The following is a 14492-nucleotide window of genomic DNA, read 5'->3' as shown; positions in this document are numbered from 1 at the left end:
GGATGTCTCCATTTAATCCCTCCCTGCAGAGCCCAGGGAACCCTGCAGAAGAGGAGATGGAAAGAGTATAAGAGACAGAGAGATGGAGAAGACCAGAGCAACAAGGCCCTCAGTATCAACATGAATAAAGCTCATGTGAACTCACAGAGACTAAAGTAGCAAGCCCAGGGCCAACAACACTCTGTACCAGGTCTTCTATGTATATGTTATAGCTTTCAGTTTACTATTTTTATTTATTATGTTTATTTTTAATGTATATATTTATATTATTACACATGAATAAAATAAAGTACATGCAGTAGGAAGAACCACAAAACAACCAGGAAGTATATAAATGTTACATTAATAGTGATTTGGCTGTTGACATTTGGCAAACATGAAGTAAACATCTTTCCTATCTTGTTGGGTCTAAATTTCTGAATGAATATCAGTATTTTTTATATCTCATCTCTATTAACTTAAAACTTCTCATCTTGATCTAAAAATATCTTAGCCCCTAACATACTAAGCTTAATTGTAAGACTAAACTATCAGGTATACAAATCAGAGAATTGAGAAGGGATAAAACTTAAATACCTGAGTGAACTGGAAGTAAAGATTAGCAGCTTCCAAAAAGAAAAAAATGAGTGAAATAGTTTACTGCCTGAACAGTCACCCAACACTCTCTATAACATTGGAGCATCATCTTCAGCCTTCTAGCCCAATATCTCTGACAGACATATTTGCAAGGCAGGAACTACCAAGGACTTTCTTACTCGGCCTTGGCAGAGTTTGGCCATCAACTCTGCCTGCATCTAAGCTTGCCTATTTTTAGGCATAATTCTATCTGTGGCAGAAACGAGGACATTTTGCTTAGTGGCTTGTTTGCCACATTTGAAGCCAACTCCATTAGGAGGTTCTTTGATGCTCATCATCTTCTTTAAGGCAGGCTGGGTATTGCCAGGAATTAACTTGTCTTCTTGTCAAAGAGTCTTTAAAGTAAAAAAAAAAATATCTTTAAATGTAGGTCTCTGAGGCTTTTGAAGACTTTATTTAACTATTTTGCCTTATATATCTATAGAATCATGTCTATTTATTAGACCTAGAATATATATTCTCGTGATAAAATTAGAGTAATATTTGACATGACCATGATTTGCATCAATATAAAAATGCAATACCATTGAATTAAAAATAACCTTATTTGTGAATAACAATTAAGGCCTTGAGGAGTAGATTCAATAATCTACCACTTGTTCTGTCCTCCCTCTATATTTCTATATCCCCCCTTTCTTTCTTTTCAGCTCCTATCTTCTTACCTACAAAAGAAAGATAAAGGAAAAGAAAGATGTCCCTGAGTCCAACTTCGTTTCCTTTCTGTATTAGACAAATACTAACGTATAACCACTTCCCTATGAAAATAAGCAAATATAGCCCAAGAGAGGAAACAGAAACCTACTCAACCCCCCTTAGAGGAAATAGAACGTCATTCTCTTAAGGTTTCTTCAGGCTGATTTGATACCTTTGAAGGCCCCTCCCAAATTTGGGGAAAATGGTTAAATAAGTCGGGGATAGCATTTGTGGTCCATTTTTCAAATGTTGCAAAATTCCAGGCTTAATAGGAGTCCTGTGTGGGACAGTCTGAAATGCTGGATGAATTGGAATCAGACGCTTTCTTCAATGCTGTCCTGGAAGCTGTCCTGTTCTGATGGGTAACAGCAACTGAGGCACCTGGGGCTGGAACATGGAGGATGCAGGATGTCAGCATCCAGCTTGCTGAGAGGAGTGAATCCTGCCAGGTCTGATCCAGCATCGGTGTCCAGTTCTTTTGTTCTGAAAACATAATTTCTCACAAGCATTATACAGTTCTAACATTGTGACGGTATGAGGCGTGCAGGATGTACGGAGCAATTAAGGCTGGGTCTCTGCTCCTTGTATGAGCAGAAGTAAGGCATCTGCAAATCTTCCTTCACGTCATACTAAGAACGGCCTCTAATTATGAGTCACAGGGAATCTGTGCCCAACATGAAGCCTTGTCTATGCATTGACCTTCATACATCAGCCAGTCTCAGAGCTGTTCCCATGTAGTGGGATTAGCAATATAAGTTACCGGCTTGTTCTGCAGTTTGAATTATTTACATCCTGATTGACGCCCCCTCCCTCATCACCTCCTGAATCCACCCCTCACTCATCACCTCCTGATCCTTTTCCCTCCCTCATGCCCTTTCCCTTCCTCCCCTAGTCCTTAGCAAGGGCAGCCTTCCTCCCTGACATTTGACCTCAGCTTATCCAGTGGCAAGGCCACCCTAACAGTGTGGAAGTGAACATTAGGAGGCCCGAGTCCATGTCAGAAGTAGTCCCTACTCCCCGTATTGTGGGACCCATAAAGAGACTGTGCCCCCTATCTACAACATGTGAGCAGGAGGTCTAAGTCCACTTCCCACATGGATGTTGGTTGGCACATCAGTCTCTGTATTGTAGTCTAGTTAACCTGAAGTAAGTGGCTAACATCTGCTTATGAGTGAGAATCTGCCATGTGTGTCTTTCTGGGTCTGAGTGACCTCACTCAGGATGATTGTCTCTAGTTCCATCCATTTGCCTGCAAATTTCATAGTTTCTTTGTTTTTGATAGCTGAATAGTATTCCATTGTGTAAATGAACCACAGTTTCTTTATCCATTGCTACCTTTTTTCCATTGTATGGATTTGGCTGCTTTGTCAAAAATCAAGTGTCTATGGATATGTGGGTTTGTTTCTTGGTCTTCTATTCGATTCCTCTGGTCAAGCAGCCTATTTCCATGCCAGTACCATATTGTTTTAATTGCTGTTGCTCTACAGTACAGCTTGATATTCGGGATGGATATTCCTCCAGAAGATCTTTTGTTGGACAGGATTGTTTTAGCTATTCTGGGTTTTGTGTTTTTCTATATGAAGTTGAGAATTGATCTTTCAAGGTCTGTAAAGAATTGTCTTGGACTTTTATGGTAATTGCACTGAATCTATAAATTGACTTTGGTAAGATAGACACTTTTACTATGTTGATTCCTCTGATTCATGAACATGGGGGGTTTTCCCGTCTTCTGATATCTTCCTCTATTTCTTTATTTAGAGACTTGAAGTTTTTTTTTTTCATATAAGTCTTTCACTTGTTTGGTTAGAGTTACACCAAGATACTCTATACTCTTTGTGGCTGTTGTGAAGGGTGTAGTTTCCCGAGTTTCTTTCTCAGCTCATTTGTCATTTGTATAGAGCAAGGATACTTATTTTTTTGAGTTGACTTTGTATCCAGCCACTTTACTGAAGGTGTTTATCAGCTGCAGAAGTTCCTTGGTGGAATTATTAGGTCCACTTATGTATTCTATCATGTCATCTGCAAATAGCGATAGTTTGACTTCCTCCTTTCCTATTTGTGCCCCTTGACCTCCTTTAGTTGTCTTATTGCTCTGGCTAGAACATCAAATACAATGTTGAAGAGATATGGAGGTATTGGACAGCCTTGTCTTGTCCCTGATTTTAGTGGAATTGATTTAAGTTTCTCTCCATTCAGTTTGATGTTGGCTATAGGCTTGCTGTATCTTGCCTCTGTTGTGTTCAGGTATGTGCCTTGTATCCCTGCCCTCTCCAGGACTTTTAACACGAATGGGTGTTGGATTTTGACAAATACTTTTTCGGCATCTAAGGAAATGATCATGTGTTTTTTTTCTCTCAGTTTGTTTATAGGATGAATTACATTGATGGATTTCTGTATATTGATCCACTCCTGCATGCCTTGGATGAAGCCTACTTGGTCACGGTGAGTGATAGTTTTTATGTGTTCTTGAATTTGGCTTGCAAGTATTTTATTGAGTATTTTCACATCAATGTTCATAAGAGAAATTAGTCTTTAATTCTCCTTCTTTTTAGAGTCTTTCTGTGGTTTAGGTATCAAGGTGACTGTGGCCTCATAGAATGAGTTTGGTAATGTTTCTTCTTTTTCTGTTTCGTGGAAAAGTTTAGAGAGTTGGTATTATCTCATCTTTAAATGTATTGTATAATTCTACGCTGACTCCATCTGGCCCTGGACTTTTTTTGGTTGGGAGACTTTTGATGACTTCCTCTATTTCCTTAGGAGATATGGGACTATTTAATTTGTTTACTTGATCTTGATTCAATTTTGGTCATTGGTATATATCAATAAAATTGTCCCTTTTGTTTAGATTTTGAAATTTTGTGGCATATAGGGCTTTGAGGTACTACCTAATGATTCCTTGGATTTCCTCACTGTCTGTTGTTATGTCTCCTTTTTCATTTCTGATTTTGTTGATCTGATTAATCTCCATTTGCATTTTAGTAAGTTTGGCTAATGGTTTGTCTAACTTGTTGTTTTTCTAAAAAAAAAAAACCAGCTCTTGGTTTTGTTGATTTTTTGAGTCATTCTCCTTTTTTTTCTATTTTATTAATTTCAGCCCTGAGTTTGATTATTTCCAGCTGTCTACTCCTCTTAGACGAGTCTGCTTCTTTTTGTTCTAGTGCCTTCAGGTGTGTTGTTAAGTTGGTAATATGGGTTCTTTCCAATTTCTTAATAAAGGCACTCAGTGATATGAATTTTCCTCTTAGCACTGTTTTCCCTGTGTCCCATAACAGTGAAGTTTCACAGCTTCTACAGACCTGCAATGCTAAATGTTTCTTATCTATATGGCTTTTGAGCAAAGAATGTTTATATCCACTGTTTTTTATGTCTCACATCGAGTGTGGAGGTGGACAAATCTCTTCTGGTATATCACAGGTTAGCAAAGCTTCTTAGAGTTTCAAATACAACACAACCATCTGTTCCTCTGTAGGCTTGCAGCTGCAATCACTTCAGGTGGAAATCTAAACCTGCACTAACCCTGAGGTACTCTAGTCGATATGAAATAAGCCAAAACTTGGATATTTACTTCTGCAATTCTGCTTTCTGTTTTCCTTATTAATGTGGGTACTGGAAGGTGACGCTCATGTATGTGGAGATTAAATACTGAAATTGGCGGGTTATAATAAAAAAGATTAAATTGAGCATTTATGGGTAATCTTGGAGGGGTTGTATGAAGGAGTAGTGAATTAATGTACTGAATGTATATTATGTACATGTATGAAATTATCAAAGAGTTAAAAATATATTAGAAAGTAGGAGTGAACCTGAATTTAAGTTTATTCAGTCACAATTTAGTCATAACTTGGTAAACTAGATGTATTGCTGTGCTTGTCTATACCATCAGCTTACTATTGTGTTTGATATTCTCAATCGCAAATGACAAAACATGGTTAAAAATAACTAGGTGGAATTAGGCCACTCCCATATCACAAAAAACAATAATCCTTTTAATATCTATATTACCTTGTATAACAACTCTTTTTTGGTTACTACTTTTTGGTGCAGAAATTAAATAAGAATATCCCTTTTAACCTTATCTCAGAGATTCATATGTCCTCCAGCATATACTGAGTTCCTATTGTGATTTTTAAAACTATGTAGATTCTCCATGGCCCTCATGTACTTGATGGAACATGGGTATCTTAATAATTACATTGTATTTCCTTTTACCCTTGAGGGGTATCTCCCAGAAGTGTGAGGGAAATCTCAATGCTACACTTACTCGTAAAAGTTACAACGTTATACCAAGTCTAAAGCCCTTGTGAATAGCTTTTTCTGATGCTTTGGTAGATCATTAGAGGTTCCAGATGGCTCAGGGCCTGGGCACACACACACACACACACACACACACACACACACACATATATATATATATGTATATATATATTTACACATATACGCAGTGTAACCAACCTCCTTCCCTAAGGCACACAAGAATCTAAGAATATACCAGAGGCTACCCTGCTAGTTTACTCTTCAGGTTCACCTTGCACATCTACAAATTATAGCTCCTAAGACCACTTCAGATTTAGCAGTTCGACATCCAGAGAATTAATCTTGACTCTCCTAAGAAAGACTTTTTTTTTTCAAGAAAACAACTAATACGACAGAGGATTGTTCTTAAATGGAGAGCAACGATGAGTGTAGGTTAGGCTTTTCTGTAGGAGACTCTGAAACTCAGACCATGAACACATGTTTAAAGGATTAGGCTTATTTAATCTTAAGATAATTTAAAAATACTTGCAATTGTGCTGGAATAATTAGTTAGGTTTATATGTACCCTCCATAGAACTGAAATAATACATCAAAAAGAGGGAACTTTGGACTTCTGCTGTTTCCTTTTAAACAGAATCTGACAAACCACCATTCTGTAGAAGGTAAAAGTAACCTTGAACATATTTGAGAATTAATAACTAATATGTAATCAACTGAATCGCTTCTTGGTTGCTACTGAGGGAAGAATTCCTTTCCCAAGATTTCACTGGCTTTGCTTGAAAATTTGCTAGTTTTTATATGTTAATCTCTATCATACTTAAGATATTTATAAAATATTGCTATGATTTTGCATGCTCGTCACCACTTAATTATTAGTCATATAGTAAATGTGCACTATTATCACTAAAGATTACTGGCTAGATTCAGAAACAAAGCTAACAAATACATAAAGAACAAGATGAATTTTATGTTAAAAAAGCTATCACTGTGGGAAAGATAATGGATGTTTGTCACTAGTATTAAAATATGACTATAAAATGAGATAAGAATAAATGTAAATTTTCGGTGTTTTTGGCTCCAGGCAACAGTAAAGTAAAGATAATATGCTGCTTATAAATATTCCATTACTCATGCAGCTTTCTTTCACTGCTTCAGTATCTCACACCCCATCACACCTTGTCTGTCCATATCTAGAAGATTCCGTCCCTATAATATCTGGACATATACTCTTTTTTAGGGATTAAGTTAATATTTTAATTTATTACTCAAAACTGTATTGTTGAATAGTAGTTATTACTTTTGTCTCAGTCATTGGTTTTTCTGACATAATAATATAATCACATTTCTCATTGACGTCTTTATTCCCTAGACTTTAAATTTTCCTTTGGTTCCTTAAGTGTAGCTTAGACTGGCTTATCACAAAAGGACACATGCATATTACAAGTTTCTAACAAAGTTAAAATTGATTGAGTATGAATTGATTGGTCGATTATAGAAAAGTGTTAGAGAATAGATACCATTAGTTGAAAACTTGCCATGGAGCCAGATGACTTATACACGTATGCCGTTTAATTTCCACAACAGAACTTCGGCTTATAGTATTCTTACTCTATTTATATATGAGAAAGCAAGTTTGTCTAAGGAACTGTGTCCCAGGTCTGAGTTAGAAAGTAGAAGACGACTATCATCCTAAAGCACTTGTGTGTTGCGTGACTGCATGACTACACAGCCTTCAGGCTTGACCCTGAGTCTACATGCTCTGTTTTTAGTCTACTTTAATTTCTATAACAAGTGCTTATTTACTAATCGGTATTTATATCAATATAAAATGATATGCTGACCACAGTTATTTGTGATCTCAAGAGAGCTATTATATGAAAAATAATCAGTATTCAATATTAATATTAATGTATGTCAATAATTGCTATTGTTCTTGAAAAATATATTTTGACTCAGGTTGAAGAATTAAGGAATTTTTATTAAAGATAATAAATAATGCTGAAGTCAATTAAAGAAAGAGAAGTTTTTATTGAATAGTGATGCCTTATGGTAATACAACATGATTTATCAGGAGCATAGATGCTAGAGACATATTTCTTTTCTTTAACTTATACTCTGACACTGGTTAGTAAATGTTAACAAGATTAGTTCTCTATACATTTTCAGGAAACATGGAACTAAAACAGTATCCATATGGTATTATTGTATGTATTAAATAAACTATCATGAACACATTTAGGAAGTGTTGACATAAATGTTATCTGCAACTATTGTCACCCATGTTGAAGTTCAAAAAGGAAAAAAAAGTGGGACCTATTGTTAATACAGGGATTTCAAAGTCTGCAATGTCTTACAGAAGAATCAATGACAGGTATAAATCCATGTTCAGGGTAAATAGAAGGCAGTCAGTACTCTCACACAAAGGTAGTTTTCTCAGAGGCTATTACCAAATAACACAACACTTCTGTCCATTTTTCTTAAAGAATGCTGAACTGTGATCTTAAAGAAAAAAAAGATATTTGTTCTTTATGAGATTGTATGGTGAGAGAGAGAGAGAGAGAGAGAAAGAGAGAGAGAGAGGAGAGAGGGAGGGAGGGAGGGAAATCCTAAGCATTGTTTGTTTGCAATTCACTATATACATATTTTTAATTCGAAATGTTTATGAGCCACAAAAAGAAATAAACATCCTAGGCAACTGAAAATAAACCATTAAGTCTTTATTGGCCTGCTCACTGTGCACAGCGTTTGGTCTAACAGACAGTTTCTTTCCTGTGTTGACCATGTTGAGACCTTCCTGCTCCTCCCTTTAGGACTCTCTCCCCATTTCCTCCCTTCTAGAAGTCTCTTCCCTTGCCTTAGTCTCACTTCTGCTTTTCTTCCATAAAATGTACATAAATTTGTACATAAAAATATATATGGACTTGTGCATCTATAGAGACTCCAGATGCAATTTTAGAATTATTCTCTAGCACTCTAAGTTAAACTTCTCATAAACCTGAATACTAAGGTGACTGTATCTCTAAACTCAGACTACCTACACTGCTACCTGCACAGCATTTCTTAAATTATCTATGCTCACTTCTTATCAGTGCTTCATAATATTTAAATTAATGTATTCCATAGCAAAGGAAAGTATAGATCATTGATACAGCAAATATGATAGGAATTTTAGGAAGGCATTGTATTTATACTTAAGGAAAATGTTGAAGTATATCTATTTTAGAAATTAAAAAATTGAAAATAATATGTAAAGTCTTCACTACCTGGTGAATTCGGTGTAAGTTGCAGTACTTTAAAGCTAAAATCTTGTCTATTACGAACAGCCTTGAAAGCCCTGCAGTGTTGGCAGCTATTTGTAATACTAAGGTCAAGCTAAGAATTTACTTATTTTGCCTTGTGCCTCTCATCAGGTTTCTCCCATGGGTGACAGGGAAACAAGCAATCACTCAGGAGTGACTGACTTCATCCTTGTAGGCTTCAGGGTTGGCCTTGAGCTCCACGTACTCCTCTTCCTCCTCTTCCTGCTTGTGTATGCCATGATCCTTCTGGGGAACATTGGGATGATGGCCATCATTATGACTGACCCCAGGCTGAACACGCCGATGTATTTCTTCCTAGGCAACCTCTCCTTCATCGACCTCTTCTATTCATCTGTTATCGCACCAAAGGCCATAAGCAACTTTTGGGCTAAGAGCAAGTCCATCTCGTTCGCAGGCTGCGTGGCCCAGATCTTTCTCTTCGCGCTCTTCATTGTGGCGGAAGGATTTCTCCTGGCGGCCATGGCGTATGACCGTTTCATTGCCATCTGCAACCCGCTCCTCTATTCCGTCCACATGTCCACACGTCTCTGCACTCAGTTGGTGGCAGGCTCTTACTTGTGTGGTTTCATCAGCTCTGTTCTCCAGACCAGCATGACGTTTACTTTATCCTTCTGTGCCTCACGGGCTATTGATCACTTTTACTGTGATTCTCGGCCACTTCAGAGACTCTCCTGTTCTGACCTTTTCGTACACAAAATAGTATCCTTTTCTCTGGCTGGCATCATCATCTTGCCAACTATCATAGTCATTGTTGTTTCTTACATGTACATCGTGTCCACTGTTCTGAAAATCCGCTCTGTGGAGGGAAGGAAGAAAGCCTTCTCCACGTGCAGCTCTCACCTGGGTGTTGTTAGTGTGCTGTATGGTGCTGTCTTCTTCATGTACCTCACCCCGGACAGATTTCCTGAACTGAGCAAACTGGCGTCCTTGTGTTACTCCCTAGTCACCCCTATGCTGAACCCTCTGATCTACTCTCTGAGAAACAAAGATGTTAAAGAAGCTCTAGGAAAAGTTCTAGAGAAGAAAAAATCTGTTCTTTGATTTTTTTTTCCCCTCCTGTTCTACGAGTAGTGTTTTGGGTATTGTCTTCATACTTTTGTGGCCAATGGTGATTATTTTCCTAACTGTTATAACAGTGCTATTAGTAACTTGGTGTTTAAGTGACTCTTCTTTAAACATGAAATCTTTGCACATGCAGTAGTCCTTAAGTTCTTGGATATGGGGATGTCCTGGAAATTGGGGAAGCTTTTTACATATCATTTTTCTCCCTATATCCAATAATATTCTATTTCATATAATCATTGTATGTTTTATGATGTTTTAATCTTTACTATATTTATTATTTTTTTTTACCTAAATTGACCTCTTTGATTGCCTTTCTCTCTCATACACAATATTGAGTGCTTATCAAACTTCAGTTTAATAAGTATTTTACATGTAGTCTACAAAGAAAATAATAATGATGATGATGATGATGATGATGATAGAAGAGGCTATGTGTAACCTTCACTAAATACACTAAGTTGATTTTTTTGGGGGAATTCCTGCCATTGTGGAGTTCTTTGAGACACACAAAATATAAATCTTAATACAAAGAACCTACTTAGAAGATGAATTACTGGCAAGTTTTGAATATTCATTACCTCAATTTTATCCTTTATAGTAATGTTTTGTGTTAATTATTAATGGGAGTATTTTATAAATATATAGAAGTAGATGAACCACCAAATAGAATATTTTCTAAAGTGTACTCCACTGTCTTCTTGTGTATATCTATTTATTTTATAAATTCAAGCAATACATTTGTACATGTTTTGGCATCATGATCAGGATAGGAATTAACCATCCTTTAGGATATTCACAATATAGTGTATGAGCTCACCTTTGTGTAGTCAATTAAATGCCAAAATACTCTTTAGATCACACTGTGAGGTGACTGAGAGCTGGTGCCTGTTAAACACAGACATTTTTCTTGTGCTGTGAAAAATGGATTTAAAAGGTATAAGACTGAAAGTGTGGGAATTATGCTGTGGTTAATGCTGCTCACTGTGGGCCTAAAGTTTATTCGTGTTACTGAGGAGCAGTCACATAAGAAACACAATTTGCAAATAAAACAAAAGTTAAAAGACTAGTGAGCTAAAACTATGCGAAATGAGATGCTCTTCTAATTTTGGACTAGAATCAATGTTTATAGTAATTGTATAAGCAAAAAAGCCAATGAGCAGAACTAAGTTGAGGATGTTCCTGTCCAATTCAATAAACACTTGTTTTGATTTTCAGCAGCAGTAATAAAAAAGTAAATTAAAGGGCTTTCAGTAAATTAGTGTAATAGAACACCCCAGTTTTACAATTAGCATGTTTAAGAAAATCTATAGAAATCTATAACTAGCATTATCATAAAATGACAAGAACATCGAAGCTCTTCCGATATCACTAAGAACAACTCTACTATGTCATATTTTGGAACACCCCTTTAAGCTTGTAGTGGAAATTCTATGTGATATAATAAGGAATGAAATAAATGTTTTGAAGCTCAGTTATATCACTTAAAAATTTCATGTTGAAGCTTGTGGTGGTTTGAATAAGAATGACCCCATAGGCTCATATAATTTGCTTAGTCACTATGGAGTGAAAAGTTCAGGGACAGATTAAGCGGTGCATGCCTGTGGGAGTAGTTGTCACCTTGTTGCAGGAATTGTATTACTTGGAGTCGGGTTTAAGGCTTCAAAAGCTCACACCAGTCTCTCTGTCTGTCTGTCTGTCTGTCTCTCTCTCTCTCTCTCTCTCTCTCTGTCTCTCTGTCTGTCTTTGTCTCTCTGTCCCTCTCTCTCTGTCTCTCTCTCTCTCTGTCTCTGTCTCTCTGTCTCTGTCTATCTCTGTCTGTCTCTGCCTCTCTGTCTCTCTGTCTCTGTCTCTCTCTCTGTCTCTCTCTCTCTCTCTCTGTCTCTCTCTGTCTCTCTCTCTGTCTCTCTCTCTCTCTCTCTGTCTGTCTCTCTCTCTCTCTGTCTCTCTCTCTCTCTCTCTCTCTCTCTCTCTCTCTCTCTCTCTCTCTCTCTCTCTCCCTTCTCTCTCCCACCTATGGATTAGGATGTAGCTCTTAGCTACTGATGACTTGCTGTGTCTGTCTGTTTCTTTTTACCATGATGATTATAGACTCACCTTCCAAACTGTGTTAGCTCCCAATTAAATGCTTCTTTTATAAGAGTTGCCTTGGCTGCGGTGTGTCCTTTCATTCAACAGAACAGGGACTAAGACAAAGCCCAAATCTTCAAAGCTTCAGAATGAAACTACATTTGACATAATGTCCTCAAAGATTAAAGGAAGTTAATGTTTGACTGAAAGTGAGCCACAAATCATTTGTCAAAATATTTTTAGGAGGAAGCTACAAGAATGGAGAAAGTCTCCAGAGTCTCATGTGCATATAGTTGAAGACATGCACTGACGCCAAAAGATTTGCCATTTGTAGACCAAGAAAAAGATTTCAGATGAGCTCACTATGATAGTGGCTTAAATATCAGCCTCCATAAGTATAAAAACATATTTTATGGTAATTATGCCCAGCTAGTTGTGTTTTGTTATGATATATTGTTATAATAAAAGAAAATCCCAGTTATTCAATTTTTACCAATGAAGTCTCAGGAGCCATGTTCAGGATGGAAACCTGCTAGCTCAGAGAGGCAGAGAAAGTACCAGCTGACCTTCCTACTCTGCTCATATCCCAGAAGGAAAAGGCCAAAGCCCAAAAGCTCCAAGCCCCTTCTCCTTCTCCTTCTCCTCCTCCTTCTCCTTCTCTTCCTCCTTTTTCTTTTTCTTCTCCTCTTCCTCTTCCTCTTCCTCTTTCTCCTCCTCTTCCTTCTCCTCCCTCCTCTTCCTTTTTCTCTATGCTGTCTTAAATACCTTTCAACTCAAAGTCCTTCCTTTCTGTTTAATACTTGTCAGCTGGTTACTTACTCTACCTCTTGAGCTAAGGTTCACTTTATTCTTGTTTACAGAAAGTTTTTGGGTTAAAGGCATGAGCTAGGGCTGAGCCACAGCCACCTGCTTACAATAAACAGAAAGTTCTTAGATTAAAGGTGTGTATTATGGATGAGCCACTCCACAACTAGGAACAGGTTTTTTACAATTCATAGTGTTGGGGTTCACAATGGGATCAAATATCCTGCAACATTTTCCCATTTTTTTTGTCTAAATAAAAGACTTTTTCTCTAACATCAACAAACTATATACCACTGGGGGAAAAATTACATTTACAATGTCCAGCCCACATGTATTAGCAAACTTGAAGAAAGTATTCTGCTATCTATCTTATCTTGGTGTGTTCAAAGTTCTATCCCTCACTCATTTCACCTCATGACTTAAATTTATCAAACTAGAAACAGCCTTTTAGTCCTTAACACAATTTTCTTAAGTCCTAAACAACTTAAGCCTAATGTGAGACTATATTTTCAGAGACCTGAAAATAATGAATAATATCTGAATAGACAGGAAGTGCAGAGCAAGTACTTTCCAAAACTATAGAAATGACAGGGACTTCTGGCCACATGGAAAGTACCCAACATTTTTCTATAATGTTGGAACATCAGCAGCAGCATACTGTCAGAATATCTGACAGACCTTTCTGTGAGGTGGAATTATGAAGGACTTGCCTACCTTGTCCTTGCAAAATCCATTAGCTGACTTCCCTGCATCCAGTTTGTCTAGTATTCTGTCAGCATTTGAAGCAATTGAATTTTCTTGCAGAGTGTCTAGCTTGCCACATTTGAATAAAACTCAATAAGGAGGTTCTTTGGTGCTCACTATCTTCTTTGAAGTTGAATTGGGTGCTGCCAGGAGATGACATGTCTCATTGTCAAAAATCTTAAATTAATAAAACTTCTTTAAATGCTATTTTTGTATAGCTCTCTGAGGTTTTTCCAGGGCATCTATCTTTCTCAGTACATTTGAATAGACAAATGTTGTTTGTCTTTAGCTATATTATCTGATTAAGTTAGAATACACCTGTGATTAACTAGTTAATTGAGTATTAATTTGCATTTCTTAATTATCCTAAACAGTTTGCGATAGTAAGTTTCAAAAGGGCTAGAATTTCACCTTGAATTTTTAAGAATTACCTTAAATACCTTAAATATGTAAATACCTTAAAAAGAGTTGATACATTGTATGTTGTAACCATTATATAATTTTAATTTTCTATCAATATGCAAAGATCTACACCAAATCAATCAAACATAACCTTAATTTTGAATCAGTATACAAAGACCTATAAGAACAGAGTCAATGATCTACTCTTTTTCCTATTATTCCTATATTATTTCTATATTCTACCCATTTTTCTTTTCAACTGTTCTTCGTGTACATAAGAAAGAAGCATAGAGAAAAGAAAAAGAGAGAAATCCCTTAGTCTAAGCTCCTATATCTTGTTTCCTCCATGACCAAAACCATTAACAATGCGCAACCAACTCCCCTAAAATGACGACAAATATCCATCACCCACCAAATGATCAAAAACAACCCACTCTACCTTTTAGAAATTCTTAAAATTGCTTCCTGTTGATTTGGGGATGTAAGTTTCCTTTTTGGGGCCCAAGA

At 36.8% G+C, this 14492-nt stretch overlaps 1 protein-coding gene across 1 annotated transcript; it reads left to right on the top strand.

Moving 5' to 3' along the window:
• Nucleotides 1-9002: 9002 nt before the first annotated feature.
• Nucleotides 9003-9944, top strand: LOC311585471 (olfactory receptor 9K2; the record flags this gene model as incomplete). Its single annotated transcript, XM_084760688.1, has 1 exon — nt 9003-9944. The coding sequence occupies one exon, from the start codon at nt 9003-9005 to the stop codon at nt 9942-9944; it is 942 nt and encodes a 313-aa protein (XP_084616814.1).
• Nucleotides 9945-14492: the final 4548 nt, after the last annotated feature.

This window comes from Acomys minous (genome assembly GCF_964271855.1).
Source record: "Acomys minous genome assembly, chromosome: 15".
Classification (NCBI taxonomy): Eukaryota; Metazoa; Chordata; class Mammalia; order Rodentia; family Muridae; genus Acomys; species Acomys minous.
This window is presented reverse-complemented; position numbering and strand designations above follow the sequence as displayed.